The 19816-nt window shown below is 33.4% G+C and overlaps 2 protein-coding genes across 3 annotated transcripts in view; both read right to left on the bottom strand.

Moving 5' to 3' along the window:
* LOC123691433 overlaps positions 1–11744 on the bottom strand; it is a 29835-nt gene extending 18091 nt beyond the window's left edge. For both annotated transcript variants that reach the window (XM_045635815.1, XM_045635816.1), the window contains exon 1: positions 11564–11744. In XM_045635815.1, the coding sequence (XP_045491771.1) occupies positions 11564–11620 (57 nt within the window). In that variant the 5' untranslated portion in view covers positions 11621–11744. The remainder of the gene's footprint in view (positions 1–11563) is intronic.
* A 2783-nt stretch (positions 11745–14527) lies between these two features.
* On the bottom strand, positions 14528–19803 carry LOC123691000 (isocitrate dehydrogenase [NADP] cytoplasmic). The gene is made up of 2 exons (XM_045635169.1): positions 19717–19803; positions 14528–15921 (listed from the first exon to the last, which is right to left on the bottom strand). The coding sequence occupies exon 2, from the start codon at positions 15912–15914 to the stop codon at positions 14688–14690; it is 1227 nt and encodes a 408-aa protein (XP_045491125.1). The 5' UTR covers positions 15915–15921; positions 19717–19803; the 3' UTR covers positions 14528–14687.
* Positions 19804–19816: the final 13 nt, after the last annotated feature.

The raw sequence follows: 19816 nt of genomic DNA, 5'->3' as shown, positions 1-19816 counted from the left end.
AATTATTAACTCACTTAAAAGTTTATGACATTTAATTGTGTGCTTTGGTTGCTTTGTTATATTTAATCGAAATTTTTAACCCCGACCAAATTGTCAACATTTTGCATGCACGGCGCCACTACCTGCAATCTATTTTAGTATAAAAATCAGATTGTCTCCTCCATTGAGAAGATCTAGTGTCCCCAGATCTTGTCGACCTTCACAGGGTGAGTGTGAGTCATGAACCCGTAATTCATAAAGGTATTTTTATTTAGCGACATCTATTTTGCATTGTGTCATTGTTGCAAATAGCTGTAATAATCTTAGTTAACACATGTCTACGCGAATATTAGGATATCCTTTTTGCCTACGCCTGTAATCTATCAACCTTGCGGTCAACAATTATTTTATAATGTTACCTAAAACTTTAGCAGAAATAGATAGACTACTTAAAACATAGAGACAAAGTAACATTATGATAATATGTACCAATTCCTTTTGTCACAAATTGATATGTGAATACTATGTAAGACAATATACGAACACTTAGCCTTATCGATTGAAATTAAAATTTAATGCACTCTTTCGAAAACGTAGCTTTAAATTATTCAAGATAGGAAACGTGAAATTATTCAGGAGGGAAGGAGGGTAGAGTGTATTTCATATTTCACGACGATCATCCCCATTTCGTCGTAAACTACATTTTATGCTCCATATAAATACACGGTGGTCCTATATCTTAATATATCATTTAAGTCACATCGATCAAGAAAGATAAATTGTAAAAGTTATTTGATTAATCTTTATTAGAATTTCGACTAACTAGTTTCTTGTTTATGTTTGTCGGAATTCAAATGGTGATCGGCAAAAAAGCGGCCGTTATTGTATCGTGTATGCGGCTGCTTTGATTGTACGTAATCACTCTCAATAGCTAAGCAGATTCCAATCTTTCTATACAGAGTAAGTTGGTGTGAACAAATTATCGTAGCACGAACTGTTTCCTGGTTTAACCGCAACTATTCATAGCGCTCATCGTGACTTTCATCTATATGGTCAGTAAATGTTTGAAGCTTCTTTCTTTGTATGCTTGAACGGCTTTCAACAGTTTGTATTTAACAGTTTTTTTGCAAAAAAACAAACGACTAATTCTCAATCGAATCAAGTGAAAAAATTTTTTAAATAAATATAACTCAATTTAAATTAAATTTATTTGTCTCTACCTAAGTATTTCTCTATGATTTTGACAGAATAAGCCGGTAAACTTTCACTCGTTTATAGTAAAATAGTTAAATAGTAATAATTTAATATAATTCAATTTATAATAAAGTTTACGTGTAAGTACATGTTTTGTACAACGTGTAATTTATATAATCTTGTTAACACGCGTAGCCTGCGGGTAGGAACATTATGAACGCACAATTTGCTGTTTTCTCCAAATGGAAATTATCATGTCGTGATGACACCAACGACCAACCTAAGTGTTGTATTGTTAGTAATTAAGTAACCTGACGATGATATCTACCAATTAATAAGATTATAGTTCTCCTATAATGAACTCACGAGAGCGTGAAAAGTTGTAAGTATTATATCTATGGTAAATATGTATTAGACTTCATAGTCCATTGTTACAATGCGTTAACAGTAATAATTATAAACATTCTTGTATTAAAATTTAAGCTTATGTCCTTTGTGTAATCTATCTAATGTTATAACGTACATGGAGGACGAAATAAAATTTTAAATTCATCCATTCAGCCGTAAATTGTGCTGAAAAAAGGAACTAAAGTCAGTATGTAACTTAGCTCTATTTCCGTTTTCTATACAATTTTATCTTCAAAGAGAAGCGAAAGCGGAAAGCTCTTATCTCCAAACACATCTAATGTTTATGTTAAATAATCCCTGTACGGCACCTTTTCTGCAAACACGTCTGAGACTGCGAGATTAATCAACTATTTACAGCCTCGCTACCTTTTAAGTATAAATATTAATGGCTCTCGCAATGTTTGAAATAATATAATAAGAATTCCTAGAATAGCAAGTGAGATGCGTTTGTGAATTGCATATTGTTTGTATGGAATTCCTTGAGAAACAATAGGAAACCACGAGTGGATTCACGATTGTGGTCAATATTGATAACGAGATACTGTGCATCGTATATTACTTACATCTTCGTAGGGCGAGAGTTTTTATTGCCATCATTGAAGTGTAGTTGGGCCCACAGGAATACAGCTACATTAAAATGGATACGTGATGCTATGAAAGAGGAAATATACCGCTAGCTAAAGATGTTAGTGGTTTTATTTTTACCTAGCTAATCGATATCAAACATTAAATTAGGAAAATAATTTAATGTTTTCAGGTAGACAATACTTATATTGTAATGTGTAAGTATTATTTTAAAATAGGTACTTAATAATTGTAATGTGTTAATCATTTACTTCCTTATGTAAGTTAACTCTAACAATAGAAGCAAAAAGTGAATATTATCATAGATCACCCCTTTTTAAAACAACGTGCAATATTTGTTCCGTTTTAAAATTCTATAAGTGCATTATTTGCTATTAAGAGTTAAGACTTGTTCTGGACGAGTGTGTACAAATATTATGAATCAACATAGATTACACAATGCCCATTTTTGTGAAATAATTTCTACTCCATTATCTTAAAGTCCATTTTCACTTTAACACATGTAGTTGCATTCGAAGCACCGGAAGCTAACAAAGCGCGAACGCTCCGAGCTTCAATAATGAAACGACTCATTTGATTTTGTTTTATTCACAAACATTTCTGATTCCTGTTTAATTTAACGTAATTTTGAAAGCGATATTTTCCTCTTTCTTTTATGCTTTTAAAATAAACCTTGCCTGAAATGTGCATAAAAAGCTCCGGAATGTAATTTTATTAAAACGTTGCAAGCGGAATGTTACAAAGATTTTTAATACTCTTAGACAACACAATTATTTAAAAAATATAGATCCATAACTTATGGAAGCATCTATACAATCTGTGTCTTTAACATAACATCACTCCGCGACCGCCAAGAAACGCGCATAAATTTTCTAATATCCAACAGTACTAATTTGCGCAATGTTTCATTAATTCAAGCATTCTGTTCAAATTATACTATTCTAAAGGATGTAGTAATAAAAATGCAATTACTGGGTGTAATCAGGGATATTATTCCTGCGAGCTTTTACGCGTGATTCGCAATATCGTTAGCATTGACAGCGTCAAGTTTTGCTATGCGTTGAAGCGCTTACGACCACACAGCTCTTCCCGAGACATGGTCGTTGACCGCACGAGCCCTATGCAATGATTTTAGACTTTGTTCTTGCAAGGTTTATATTTTAAAGCTGAGTATCGCAGTACCCATTTAGGTAATTACGTTCTTAGTATGCTACTTGCTTGCGGTTGAAGAGGTTTCACCTAGTTATGCTTTAAAATTTAAATTGCCCTAAAAATGCGTTTAGCTTACTTATATGCAAAGTGTTGTGTGTTTTAATTTTAAACAAAATTCTGTTCTGAGTCGTTTTGTAAGTACTGAGTTTATACTTCTGTAGCTGTGGGAGTACGTCCTCACAATCATAAAATAGCCGTAACCTAGTTACTATTGTATTTGCTTTTTGTTCGCCATAAGTACATCGTATTGTTAACCAATTTTTATGTGAACATCATCGCTTTCATATCAAAACTAAACCGTTACTAGACATAAGGTAAGCTGTAAGCATTCTTTTCGTTAAATTGTTTCAATATCTTCACATTCATCATTTTAATACCTATATAATATTATAAAATCTTAATAGTCTTCATTTGACGCTCTTGATCGTTAGTAAAAAAATTCTCGCGACAGTCTTAAGTCAAATTGCTTCCTCAACTTTGTTATTCTATCGGTAAAAATAAAACAAGAATTCACCAAAAAACGTCACTGTTCATCCAATCAATCTATATTTGAGTAACATAATATTACGTTAACGTTAGCGCGCTATTATCCAATTTTGTGAACTTTTTCCGTCTCGTCAATTTGATGTTTTTCGAGTTCGTGGAACTTACTGGTTCGCTAGCTTGTATTGAATTAAACGACATTAGTTACGATTGGTTTTATACAAATTCATTTCACTTTTAATAGACCGTAACCTTGTCTTTATCAATTTACTTTTCTCTTGGTGCGGCAGTCACGACTGCGGGGCAGCGAGGGGTGAAAACTGTTTTTAACTTTCCATAATAAACAATCGACTCTATTGTTGTTTATCATAAATCATAAACAATATGGGTAGTGGGTACTCTTCATAAAATATCGTAAGATTCGTAGGTAGATGTTATCTTAAAATTGAACATAAAGAGACTTACATAATTGAAACTTCTGCTATTGAGAATGTACTGAACTACATGAACAAGTCAGATATTAAATTTTTTTGGGATAGGATAAAAAGCAATTTAAAGCGTGATAGAGTTCGCGCTGTAAATTACTTTTTGTTTGTAATATTCTAATGTTTAACGAAAATGCAATGCAAACCTTACGCAATAGGTGAATTAACTCAATTATGTCAAATTATGTTGTCAGCAACGAAATTGAAGACAAGTAACTTGGAATTATCTGTGCCGCTGAGATAAACCTTGATAACATGTTGGCAACAATGTCTCAATAAAACGTGCCTTTGAAAGACGACCCCAAGGACATGGAGGTCGTTACGTCAGTTTGTTCAGCAACTGAAAGCTAATACGCGATCATGTCGAATATAATCTCACGTCAAGTATATTGAATATTATGTTAAGCCTCCCCAAGGAGCACCCTCCTGTGACCCGTCTAGACTGACTCGATGGAATTTCTAACTACATTTAACCTTTGCAAATACGAGATTTTTGTTACCTCCTAACTTTCTCTATTTAAAAAGTCAACCAAAATAAAGGCGAGAAAATCTTTTTGTCTCGCTTAATAAGATCTAATCTTATGTGAATATAAAAGCTGAGATCGCTTTAATTTCCTTAAGTATATTAATTGTATAAGAATCTGATAAAAATGCATGCATTTACATGAGAAGAGTAACTATTGTGTGCATTATCTATAGACCTTGAACTGTTCACAATTTTATAAAATTTCACTTCGTTGTACAGAATTACATCTATGTATATTGATAATAGGACAGTTGGAGGAGGCCTATACGGTATACCCGAAAGGGGCCAGGACATTTAACCGAATTGCATTATTAATTTTTTCATGTATTATGTATCTTTTGTTGTAAATTGTATCTAAATGTCATGGAATATAAGGGCTAAACAAATAAATAAATAAATATTGATAATAATCGTACCGAAACATGATGTACCAGAATTAATATTATTGAATGGCACCCTTCTCCATACTAAACTAATCTCCTTCGCAATCGGAGGTCCAACCCGCTGTGAACTACATAATTGAGTATTAACGCTAATACCTCACAAGAAATAATAATCTAGGATAAAATAAGGCCTTCATCATAAATAAATTCGTAAATTATAAATGTATGTTGACAACGGTCTAGGTTAAGTACCCACCTTAATTTCGTTCCTCAAGTAGGCACCTGTACTTAGTGTAATTTAATAAAGCAATTTAAAATCAGTTTTCCACCATTCTTCAACATGTTTGTGTTTTTTTTATCGACACAAATATTTTAATTGTTATGTAGTAGGTAGTTGGATTTAATTTTAATTTGTTTTAAGCGTTTGTCGTATCCGGCTTGGAAGGCAACAATAAAATAATTAAATATTCCACCAATTAGTTACGTATTATAAAATAATTTTGAAACTAACATACAGTCCGAGGATAAATAAAAATTAAAAATATGTATTTGTCGAGCAAAAATTCCATGTTCATCGCTTAAATAATATAGTTATATATACGTTTATTTACTAACATTTCATAAATAGAAATCTTTTTCGAGATAAAAGGCAAGAAATCGAAAGCTTTTCCCGCTAGCGTTATAAACCAGGATGTCCAATTTGTCCATAAATTAATATCCCGTACGTACCTATGTCTAAAGCATGTCGATTCTCTGGATCACCGCGCGCGTGTCCAACCATTGGCATTATTTTCCGAGTTATAGAAATTCTGTGCGACGTAATTCGGACAATGATTTATAGAGCGGGGGTGGGCCACCCTAGCAAGGGGCACAAGCCACCACAATATCACAAACAACATTGATTTCTGGAAACGGGAGACAAGTTTTTGAGTCACATTTCAACAACTTTTATTCCGTAAATACGCATCAATTTGCGGAGACGGCGATTACACCTTATCCAAAATAAAAGTAAATGGAAAGTCGTGATTTTATCCTTACATTATCATAACCATAATTACGACAGATCAAAATTAGTATAAAATTTACCGTTACGGTAAATGAAATTGGTATTATATAGAGGTACTTGAGGTATGTTACAATAACTACGTGTCGACGTTATGAATTAAAATTTAATATGCAGGCCCGAACTTTCAAGTAAATAAAGCCAACCGTTATTTGTTTATAGTGTACAGTGTACATTAAATTCTTTTGAGTCGAAGTAAGCGTGTTAATTAATGGGTATCCTGATTAGGTTTTTCTTAAACATTAAATGTGGGTCAAACGTCAAAGCTTAAAGAGATGATGTATGTTGATTGAGTGTAAATTTTTTTGCCGGTTGTCTACATGTCGTGTTTTCTGAACTATCTGACAGCACCTGTCATTGTTATAATTGAATTAAACGCCGACAAAAACAAAGAAGATGTTCCAATTAACTGCATAACATTCGCAAATATTTGGTTTACTAATCGTTACGGAGAAATTTTGGTGCATGTGGGACGGAACTTTTTTATGTTTTTTTGCAAAGAGTTGTCTGCTAACCAAACATAGGCCTCATATGCCTACGTTTGGTTTATTAATCTATAACATGGATGCCCAATTTAAAACACGATTTAATAAAATGTTTGAGTTTAGAACTAGAACTAAATTTTGTTCAAAATATGCGACGAATATCAATATCTGAAAATGTAAAATGAACGACGATTCGATCTTATTATAAGTATGTCAGTTTCTTATAGATTCTCGTCGGAAGTAGGAAGAATCCCCAGTCGGTTCCCTCAGGCATCGCCGGAGGATATCGTGTTCGCACTTGAAAGGGTTTTATAAATGTGAATACCTTGTGAATACATACTTATGCAATTTTCATTTATAAAATTGTTACATATACCTAAATTTAACCATGTGTGGAAAACCGTATTTTTATAAATAATATTTGATCAATGTGAATAAATAAGTATATTTTTCTTAAATTAAATAAATACCATTCATATCCAACCAGTAAATAATTTAGCTTGAAATTATTGAAAAAATTATAAATAAACCATTTCATTTTCTTTTATGTAAATAATTGATATTGAATTTGGTTGAATATGCTCGCAGCCAACTCAGTCACATCGCGTTTGACTACTACAGTAAAGTACCTACCTAACCCACATAATAGAGCCAATCAAAGTAACAATTAAACCTTATAATAACTGTTAATAGTACAGTGCGGTTTATATTACTCGAAGCAAATTACACTAAGGCTGCACTTATATGGATCGATAGGGCAAACAGGGTCGTAGGCACAGCGACCTAGCCATTGACGGAACACATACAACGGTACTGCTATGGTCAACCCATTCACAGAGCCTGTTAACCTGTTTGATATAAACTATTAAGTATTAACTCTTAGCATGCAGTTAGATGCAATGTACACTTTCCTAGAAACTGAGATCCGTATGAGGCAAAAACTTGGACGAGTGTGCGAGGAAAATATGTCTCAATTTTATTCAGTAAAACCCATATTTTTTATAGGTCTACCTACAACTTTGAGAAATCACGGTGAGGCAATCGTAAATAAAGTATAACGAAGACATAGTAGAAGTGTTTGGTATGTGGTAATTGCAGCATATCTTACTTTCTGTTATAAGTGGACATGGAAACATATTTTTAACTAGCTTCCGCCCGCGACTCCGTCCGCGCGGATGTCGGTCTTTGCGTGGATGGTTTATTTCTCCATTTTGAGTAACTCGGACAATGACATCTTATAAATATCTATTGGACCCAAATACGGCTAGGTCTATAATAATACGCAACGTGTGTTCGCGGTACCTACTACAGAACAACGTCTATGGATAACTGAAAAATTGAGATTAATTTTTTTTCTACGTATTTTTCCAGGATAAAAAGTATCCTATTTTACGCCCAGGATAATAAGGTATAATTATACCAAGTTTCATCAAAATCGAACCGGTAGTTTTCACGTGATGTCTTCACATACAGACAGACAGACAGACAGACAGACAGACAGACAGACAGACAAAAATTTTTTTAATCACATATTTGGGTTTGGTATTGATCCAGTAACACCCCCTGCTAGTTATTTTTTCAATATTTTCAATGTACAGAATTGACCCTTCTACAGATTTATTATATGTATAGATTCAATTATTTAAAGGTTAAATGTTTAAATTGACGCCTTTTTTTGGGATAAACAACATGAAAACTCTATTGTCTCTACTTACCTACTACTTACTACAATATCTCAAATATCTGGATGTATGAATTTTTAGTAAGTATGTTTTTAATACATTTTAATTTATTGTCAAATTATGGACTACAGTTCTTAAACCAATTAGCAATTTACCCAAAAGCAAATTATATCTTCCATCTTTTGACCTGTTGCGATATATAACAGTTTCTTAGTACGAAATCAGCAAAAGTCTCAAGTTAGAACAATCGTAACGAAATCAGGTGAGATAACAGTGCAGTTAATTTGAACTGTTAAAACGATACGTTAACACTTGCTATTGTGTTTTAATGAAAATCGCTTACAGCCGAATAAATGCTTTTTTTTTCTTGGTAAAGCAGTCAATCGAAGTTCTTTGTATTCTATGAGATGAATGAGAGAGATCATATCTAAAATAAGTTGATGTTATTCACTGCATTGTGATTTAAAATTAATTTAGGTATACTTCGATTCTATCTGAAACACATTATACCTACTTGCGCGGAGGGCTCTTTTTTACTTAGATTTAGTTTTGCAGATTAACTAGCTTTTTATTTTTTATTTTAGATAGTTAACTGCTACTTTATAATTGTAATAGAATTGAATACGTCAATAATGTATAGAAAATAATTTTATTGCTGGTTTTAATTCACTTGTGAATATAGAACAAACTCTGTGTTTTGAGAGCTCTACATAGAGAGAGATTTGTTATATTGTCCATATTGGTTGAACATTACCTACCTATATATAAAATATACCTACCTATAATAAACCAAATTAATTACCAAATTCAAAATATTATTTTATGTAAGTGTTAAATGAAAGCGTTGGATGGACGGATTCCTTCCATCAATATTTATTTAAGGTAACCTATACAAATTTTATTACAATATGCTGCGGTCACGCAAAAAACTTTAGCGGGTGCAATGATTGCGTTTTATTAGCTGAGGCCAGTATTAAAAGAGTCACGTTCGGTAACAATAGCATGTTATTTGAGACTATCAAAATAAGTTCAGTATGTCTAAACTGTTTTCTTTTTACCGTGCGATATGGCCTTAATCTGTCAAGTCCGTAATTGGTGTCAATTACACAAAAAAACTGACCTACCTTTAGATTACACGGTCAGATAGAAAGAGTGAAATTTCTTATAATTTGAGAATTATGATTGATTTGTTTTAATATAGATAACGTTGTATTGAATCGAACTCTTTTGTATACATAATCGATTTATTGGAACATTGCATGTAATGCAACAAGAAACTCTTTCCAAACAAAAAACTAACGTCATAATAATAAAAAAAAACACAAAAGATCGATATTAACTATAACGAGATAATTAATCGTTAAGTTAACTTAAGAATGCATGAAACGTCTGTACGTACACAAAAAGTGAAATGGCTTATATCTTTAACAAAAAAGTGCAAATTCGTGCGTGGGTTCAACTCTTTGTGCTCAGTTAATGGAAAAATGGTATACCTATCCGCTCCCGTAGGTACCTACATAGAGCGGTCTTTGTTTTGCAAACAAGTAAAAACACCGCCAAACATTTTACAAAACATCCGTGAAAAGGCTCTGTTGAATTTAATTAATTTCAAGCTACATTTCCATTTTACGTAAATTAAACTATTATTAGAGAAGAGGCCACTTCAAAATGAATCCAATGTTTAAAATTTTTATAGAGAAACTAGAACTGATTCAAATTTGATGAATGATAGATACGATAGATACTTATAACCTTTATGTTATCCAAGCAAGCCAATAAGCTCAGTAATAAAAAGAAACTTTCAGAACATCGGAGAAATCGCAACGCATCAAAGTGTCGTAAAATGTGGATCCGTCTAATGCAGGTTTCATGGCATCGTCAAGGAGCAACGCAATAAAAACAGTGCGCGTATGTAATTGAGCACCCTTCGTCTCCATTCCCTGATTGCACGGCCTGAGACGATTCCCACGAACTGATAAATCTAAACATAATCATATTATGTACCTACGTTGTTACATAAACTTATCAAAATTCAGCGGAACGCAAAGCGAGGGTTGCGCTCACATGGCCGCTACATATTTAATTTAATTGCAGGTGGATGCGAATTTTACTGACCGTGTAAGTATTGCGTTATTATCCAAATTATTACAGGGGTTGACCAAACAGGATCATCGTTGAGATAACGCGAACATTTGGAGTGTTCAGGGGAAAATTAAACTGTTTTCATTTTATGTTAAATAAGACTTCCAAAACTTATTTTAATGGTGTTTAAAAATATGTATTGGTAACTTAGATTGGTAAGTTAGAAATATTTTAAAAATACATTCATAGTTATTTTATGTGAGTTCTTGATTTGAGGCGATATTGTTGCTCGATACAAAGTAGGTACATTCAAACAGTTTTGACGTTAGTTGTGTGTAAAAACGTGTGTGCATATGAAACTTGCGAAGCTCATTATTCTGAAATTTCCTCATAATCCAAGCGCTTATGAAAAGCCATCATGTGAAGCAGAGCTAGTAATTGGGTGCACCGGAGCGGTGCAAGTAATTGATATGACGAGCTAGCGGTTTTCCATCGCCGTATGCACCTAAGCACGCCCTTCGTATGAGCCGATCTGATTGTGCACGATTCAATTGAAGATGTTGAGAGAAACAATTGCAAGTCTTATTTGAAGTCGATAAATGTGATATTTACGACCGTTTTGCGAATGCGTGGGGTGCTTCATATATTTTATTGTACGATGAATAAGGAATAAGTTGCTTTATGTAATGTGTAATGCCAATCGATATTAAATTTATTACATATTTGTTGTGCTTGTTTAATGTTTATTCAGTTGCTGTCTGTTATAACTTATAGGTATATTTATAGGAATGTCATAATGTTGGAACTAAATAATATTTTTGAGAAATAATTTACATGTGTTTATAAGTTACATTCATTCAATTTCAACTGAAACTAATATTAATTTATTTAGGTAGGTAAGTACCTAATATTTAATAATGAAAGTTTAAAAATATTTTGCTCTCTTAAATCTAAATATAAATATTATTGGACTTTTTAACTTATATAATTTCTTACCGTAACAACGTAAAGAAGAGCCAAACACCGTAACCAGATATATACCGTGGACTTCATTGTTTACAATCGTCTCACAATTGATAAAAAAATATTTTATTATTTCTTTTTTCGCGTCGCGATCTCGAGCGTGCGTTCCCGCCAAATACTTATAAAGCTGGCAACACACAACTTAGTAGTGACGCTTAGCTCGCCAAACTGAAGGAGTAAGCCGTAAGCGTGAGAGCTTCGCGAACCGTCTCTGAATGGCCCACTCCACACGGAGGGAGAATGGCGGGAGGGACGAACTCGTGGGGTAAACCGCGTCAACTGCCTCCGGTAATTCACTAAGAAAAGTTATTTGACGATTGCCTTCAAGGGTATCGAGGAATGAAAACAAATAGATGAAATTGTTATTTTAAATAAAAAAAATGTAGAATTTTATGGTAACTACCTGGAAAGCTTCTAAATTTTTCATTTAGTAACTAAGATAATAATTTTTAATCAGTTTAACTTTAAATATAATATAAAATATTATGTATGTCAATTTATGATTATCTATGTATCCTTCTTTATCTATTTGTTATAGAAGGATACATAATTTACATAGTTTCAATAATTACCTGAGTAATTATTGAATATGGGTTTTAAGTTCCCTGAAATAAATGTAAAACTTAAATGAATAAATGATAATTATAGAGCTTGGATCTAAGAGCATTAGGCTTGGATTAATCTCTCCGATTCTTCCTTCTGGACGATGTGGACTGTGTTATGTAAACGTCTGAGAATTGTATTGTATGCCTAGTATGTAGTTGTTACAGCACTTGAACAATAAAATTAATTATAAGTTCCTGTAATAGCAATAGCTAATTTTCTAAATAATATTATTTTGTTATTATAATTAAGACATATGAACCTAAGAACTATGAAGTTAATGAATAATGATTTAACTAAATTATATCTTCATTGAATTTAGATTTTTGTAATTTTTTTTCTACTAGATAACATGATACCTACCCCGGAATTTGAAATTGTTTAAAAAAGCATAAATACGGGTCTCTCATAACTTTTAGACATAATATTTAGATTATAATTGTTGCTCTTCATATTTACGCAGGCGTTTAATTTTAATAATGATATGATTATTTTTTATTTTATATCATTAAAGATGATAATTAGGTGGCAGAATTGTTATCTACATAAAACTACCTACTGAAAATGATGAATGCAGCCGGGCTATGAATTAGTTCAAAACATTGACGTCGTCAATCCAGTAGTACATTGACGTCTAGTATTATTATCTTATTAGTATGCATATCAATTATCAGTATCATAATAAAGGGCAGTACATGCAAAATATTTTTACGAGCTGATAAGTACGTCTTTTTGTCTTAACACGTTCTTACGCATATGACGTAATTTACCTTTTTAAACTACACATTCACTTAAAACGAAAGTAAACCAGTAGGAGCACTTTTATTAAATCGTAACAGGCTAATTAACGTATTTATAATTATTATAATGTATACTAGTTCCAGTGCTGGATTTTACTCGCACCCTGATCAGTATGAAGCGTTATTCAAGAGGACAAAATCTATAGGTACTTTAATAATATGAGGCTGAAGTGTTTGTTTGAACGCGGTTATCGCTCAAAAACTGATTAAAAAAAAATGACTATTGGATTGTACATATTGCCACTTGTATTAGCTATTATATGTCCCTCGGGCGAACGACTAGTAAAATATATGTAGTTCTAAATCGGAATCGATCGAATACTTGAGTAGGTATGCGTAGTGATAAATCCAAATCAATCATTATCAGGTAAATTAAATAAAATTTTAACGAGTTTTTTATTTAAATGGTGTTTATCAATGTACCTTGTACCTACTTTCAATCGTATTAGAGTGAACAAGTTCAATGGAGCGTGATAATGAAGTTGTAATATAATTTATTGTAGGTACGGTTGTAAATACAATTACCCGCTAATCATTTGCATGTGTAATAAGGTAATTAAATTACTTATACATGAAGTTCAATATACTTCAGTGACATCAATGAAATAGCACCATTTCCTATTAATTCGTCTGTAATAGTAGCCATCCAAAGTACAAAATAAGTTTGACATTGAATTAATTAATAGTAAATTAGTTAGTTATAAGTTACTACAGCAAATTAATAATTATAACTATTATCCTAAATTCATATGTACCTATATTTTTTTTAATTTAATAAACCTAATGTACTTAAGTTGATAGCGACATAAAATTAGTTTCACGCTTCATTTTTATACAGGATATTATTACAATAAATAGTCATCAAATTTTTGTAATTTAAAGAGTTCATTGCTCTGAAATTATTAATGATGAATGATGATGATTAGATAACAATGTCATCTTAGATACATATAATAAATCTGTAGAAGGGTCAATTCTGTACATTGAAAATATTGAAAAAATAAATAGCAGGGGATGGATCGATACCAAGCCCAAATATGTGATTAAAAAATTTTTTGTCTGTCTGTCTGTCTGTATGTTCAGGCATCACGTGAAAACTAACGGTTCGATTTCGATGAAACTTGGTATAATTATTCCTTATTATCCTGGGCATAAAATAGGATACTTTTTATCCCGGAAAAATACGTAGAAAAAAATAAATCTTAATTTTTCCGCGCGGACGGAGTCGCGGGCGGAAGCTAGTCATAAATATAATGGCGATATGGAATTAATTTTGTAATTACTATGTAGGTATTCTATCGGCCATATAATTTAATGAATAGGTATGTTTATACTTTAAACTTATTATTACGATAATTACGCAATAACTCGATAGGCCAGGTCACAAGACAATCGTGTTATGACCTAGCCTTGCGATCAATTACGTGACAGAATGCCCATATTTATCACTTCATAGATAATATTGCTATTATTGAGTTGTTATCATTTGCAATTGTTATTTAAGACCTTACTTAATTCAAAACTAAAAAAATTGTTCATCACATAAAAAATACATTTATTTGTGACATAAAAGCGTTAACAATAAATAAATGCGATTAAACAAATATACCTTTAAATCCCATTAATCATGTATGAGTACATTATAAATTCAATAAAAACTAGAATAGAAAAATTTAAATATTACTTTTGTATAGTCATTTGCCAAGCCTCTTTGTTAAATTCTCAGCGAGTTTATCCATGAACTCGAATGTTTCGCAATAATCTGATCTCTTCACATTGTTCATTCCCTTGATGCATATTGCAAGATCCTTAGTCATAATACCAGACTCAATTGTATCAATACAAACACTTTCGAGTGTTTCAGCGAAATTCTTTAATGCGTCGTTGTTATCCAACTTGGCGCGATGCAAGAGACCTCTCGTCCATGCGAAAATAGAAGCGATTGGATTGGTGGATGTCTCTTTGCCTTGTTGGTAGAAACGGTAATGTCTTGTTACTGTTCCGTGGGCCGCTTCAGCTTCGACTGTCTTGCCATCTGGGCAAATGAGGACAGAAGTCATCAAACCGAGAGAACCATAACCTTGGGCTACCGAATCAGATTGTACATCACCATCATAGTTTTTACAAGCCCATACGAAACCACCCTCTGACTTCATAGCATAAGCAACCATGTCGTCGATGAGCCTGTGTTCATACCAAATACCTGCAGCTTCATACTGAGATTTGTAATCTTTCTCATAAATTTCTTGGAAGATATCCTTGAAACGACCATCATACTTTTTCAGAATGGTATTCTTGGTGCTCAAATATAGAGGGTATTTCCTGTCAAGAGCGTATTTGAATGATGCGTGAGCGAAATCGACAATAGATTCATCAGTGTTGAACATGCCAAGAGCGACACCAGCACCTTTGAAGTCGTTAACGACGTGTTTGATAGGTTCACCAGAAGGAGGTGTGAATATAAGTTCCAATTTTCCTTCACCTGGAACAACAAAGTCAGTAGCTTTGTACTGATCTGCGTGAGCGTGACGCCCGATTATAATGGGCTTCTCCCAACCAGTCACTAGACGTGGGATGTTTTTGCAAATGATAGCTTCCCTGAAGACTGTTCCGCCGAGAATGTTACGGATTGTTCCATTGGGACTTTTCCACATTTTCTTCAACTTAAATTCTTCAACTCTTTTCTCGTCTGGAGTGATGGTGGCGCATTTAATACCAACATTGTACTTTTTGATGGCATTAGCACAGTCAATGGTAACTTGATCTTCGGTTTTGTCACGGTACTCCATACCCAAATCATAAGTGTGCAACTCAATGTCCAAAAATGGTAAGATGAGCTTGTTCTTTATTAAGTCCCAGATAATTCTAGTCATTTCATCCCCAAGGACGTCAACAACGGGTCCAGCCTTTATTTTCGACATTTTTATTCTGGAATAATTAGAGAAAAACTTATGTTAATAAAAAAATAGAGAACAAAAAATTAGGCATAACAAATAAAATTCTGAATAAAATATCTGAATCTATCAAAAATTAAGTCCGTGTTTGTATAAGAATAAAATTACCTAAATAAAGAAATGTAATCGCTTTTAGGAACACTTTTTAAACTGAAGTACAGTTTAAAATAACACATAAAATTATAATATCATCATAAATATGGAAAATTTATGCAAATAATGTAAAAATTGTGTAAGTATTCTAAAAACTAAAAATAGTCTGAAATTTCTACACAATAACAATAAAATACAGTAATTATTATGCATGGAATATGTTCAAATAAAAGTTGGAATATCTTATGTTTATTTTATGTGTGAATAAATGACAAGTCCATACTAATTATAAAGTTTGCTATATCTAAATAAGTTGTAGAGGGGTTGTGAACTCAAAGACGATACTGATCGTAATGATTTTATTTTGCACACAATATCCGTATTTATACAAAAATCGACCAAAAACAAAACCAATCAGAATTCTAATGTTGAACTTGAAATTTAGAATGCGCTCTGAATATGAAAAAGAATGCGCCGGCCTGTACACAATATGATATATATAAACTCTATGCATGTCTCCCATAGTGTCCCCCCTCAAGCGAAGTGAACATTTTTCTTGACGACGCGTCCACTTCTTGTAGTGTAGGGACGTGCCTTGTCCGTGTTGTAGTCTGTAGCAGGAACTGACGACGTAGCACTCGTAGGTGTAGGTGTAGATGCTACTGCTGTGCTTGCCATACCTTCAACCTCTTCGTTTAATATGTATGCAGGCTTGAGTCTGTCAATTGATACTACTGTAGTCCGAAGTGGTAACTGTATTTGGTAGTACTTGTCGTAGCGCTTCAGCACTTCATAAGGGAAGCGTGCAATCCAGTTCTCGTACAATGCTTACGCGACGAATTCGGCAGTTATTTCTTGAACTGGAACTGCTTCAGGCCATTTTGTAAGACGATCAATGATGGTAACACAGCATCGGTAATCTCTTGAGAGTCGTAGTGGACCGACTATATCTATGTGTATGTGTTCGAAGCGTTGCGAAGGCGGGAACTCTGCTAATGGAGTGACGACGTGCCGGTGAACTTGCTCGTTGACAGCTGATACAAGACTTGGCCCATAACGTAGCGTCTTTATTCATAGCTGGCCAGAAAAACTTCGATGTTATTAGCTTCCGAGTAGCTCTAATACCAGGGTGGCATAGTCCGTGTTGAGCGTTAAATGCCATATAACGGTATGCCTTCGGTAGAAAGGGACGGGGCGATGCGCTTGATAGCTCGCACGTGATTGGTCGATCGAGTCCGGGTAGCGTGACTTCACCAAATGTTAAATTTGTTTGAGTTTTTAATTTTCTGAGCTCTTTGTCGTTACTTTGGTCGATGGCTAAAGGTGGACTTCCGACCACCGCGGCTCCGGCGTCACTAACGCAGCGACAGTGACGCGGCGACAGAGCGATAGTATTATACAGTACGGAAATGTATGATGGAACGTTCGAGCGCAGCGTCACTGTCGCAGCGACAGTAACGCTGCGTCAGTGTCGCGCGGCCGTAGCGGCCGTGCTATGCTCGCGCAAGCACTGTCGCGTGGCAGGCTGCAAAAGCACGTTGTTTTTAGGATATTATCGAGTTATTTTCGAAAGAATATCTAAAAAATGGACGTTAGTAACATACTTACGCACATTACGCACATTACATGCAATTTTGTACGATTTAAGTGAAACGGGCTACAAAAACCAGCCTAAAAAGGATTCTATATTATTTATTTCTATATATCTATATTATTTATTCTATCTATATGATTCTAATAATATTTTTTTAATTTTTCGGTTCATTCCTACTGTACCGCACAACCGTCAGGTATGGACTAATAACTGTGACTGACGCCGGAGTCGCGCTGCTCGGAAGCCAATCTGCGTCTAAGCCGCTGCGACAGTGACGCAGCGGCTTAGACGCTGCGGCCGTTGCGATAGAGCCGCGCTGGTCGGAAGTCCACCTTTACTGCTTGTAGTCGATAACATTAGGGCATTGGATCTCTTCGATGCGTGATAACGCGTCGGCGACTGTGTTCTCTTCTCCTTTGATATACTTGATACTCGAACAGAATTGACTTATGTAATGCAATTGGCGTTCGCGCCGTGGAGTATCGCTACCGCTTGCAGGTCTTGTTAGACATGCATAGAGTTTATATATATCATATTGTGTAAAGGCCGGCGCATTTTTTTTCATATTCAGAGCGCATTCTAAATTTCAAGTTCAACATTAGAATTCTGATTGGTTTTGTTTTTGCTCCGTCGGGGTCACCAACTGTAGAGGGGTTGTGAACTCAAAGACGATACTGATCGTAATGATTTTATTTTGCACACAATATCCGTATTTATACAAAAATCGACCAAAAACAAAACCAATCAGAATTCTAATGTTGAACTTGAAATTTAGAATGCGCTCTGAATATGAAAAAGAATGCGCCGGCCTGTACACAATATGATATATATAAACTCTATGCATGTCTCCCATAAAGTATTTGGGGTATAATATTACGACTGTGGTTTTGTTTTTGGCCACACATTAATAATTATCAAATAACCTTGACTGCATTATCACTCCATTTTCACATAAAATATTTATCTTTAACTTATCTTGTTCAAGAGGTTCACATAACAAAAGTGTAATTATTTAAGAGTTAAATTCTTTAAAATTAGGAAACAATTATTTTTTTTCCATTTTGTCCATTCCATCATTTTTGTCCAAGTAATTTGACCCCACATCCAATTTATTTCACATCTGTGTATGTAGGTACCATGTACTCATAGCAGTCCTAGCATGAATCTGCTAAACTATTAGTTCTATTGTTTCTGTTTAAGTATATAAGTTTTTTTTTTTTAATATAGCATTTTATATTTAAGAATTAAGATCACTATCGACCTGGCTTAGCCCAACAAAATATGAGATATAAACAAAAATAAATACAGCTGTTATAACTTAGGTAACTATACTCAATTAGTAAAAAAATGGTTTATTAATTCTACAATAATTTAATCATTCCTCTATAATATTAGTACAGTAACTACCATTACCTACAAAAACAAGTTTACTTAAGATATATCTAAATCTTTTAATCTAAATGTGACAATTGATAACAATGCATGCCTATATTTCTAGATAGCCAGGTGACAAACGTGTGATTACAAGTGAAATTACATCACTAAAATATTTGGATTGGTATGTACATATTATTCTTTGAACTTAATTTGAATTTATACTTCTAAAAAATCCATAATCCATTTTTTTAAAGACCTATTGATGATGTATTCCTTTGTAATGATTTAATTATTTAAATGAAGTTATTTATTGCATACTTTACTAGAAACCTTGAAACTGATTCAAAACAAGTTTTAAGGTACAAAGTTCAAACGTTAGTTAGGCATTTGCATTTCTTTCAAGCAATAGGTAGGTAGTTACTTTTAAAACATAATCTAATGACAACTTTAATAATTTACGTAGCCAAATTTTATGGACTTGGAAAGAATCATAGGTAATTTAATGATGTACTAATATTACCTATCTACATATTTCAATGAAAAATACGTAGCTACCTACATGTACAATTAACACTTACTCCTATTGAGCCAAATTTACGATTTTTTTAGATGGTTTAGCTAATTAAAGACGCTTCTAGTTACTATTGTCATATTTTAAAATTAATAAATCAACTTATTTTACTAAGAATTAACGGTAATACTTACATTATTTCCAATTTAAATTATACAATATACAGTCGCAAAACGATGCACAAGTCCACGTCCACAACGTAGGTACACACCCGACTGGTACAGTTTATCAGGA

Source organism: Colias croceus, chromosome 4, assembly GCF_905220415.1.
Source record: "Colias croceus chromosome 4, ilColCroc2.1".
NCBI classification, from domain to species: Eukaryota; Metazoa; Arthropoda; class Insecta; order Lepidoptera; family Pieridae; genus Colias; species Colias croceus.
Note: the sequence above shows the minus strand (reverse complement) of the source record. Positions and strands in the feature narration are given on the sequence as shown.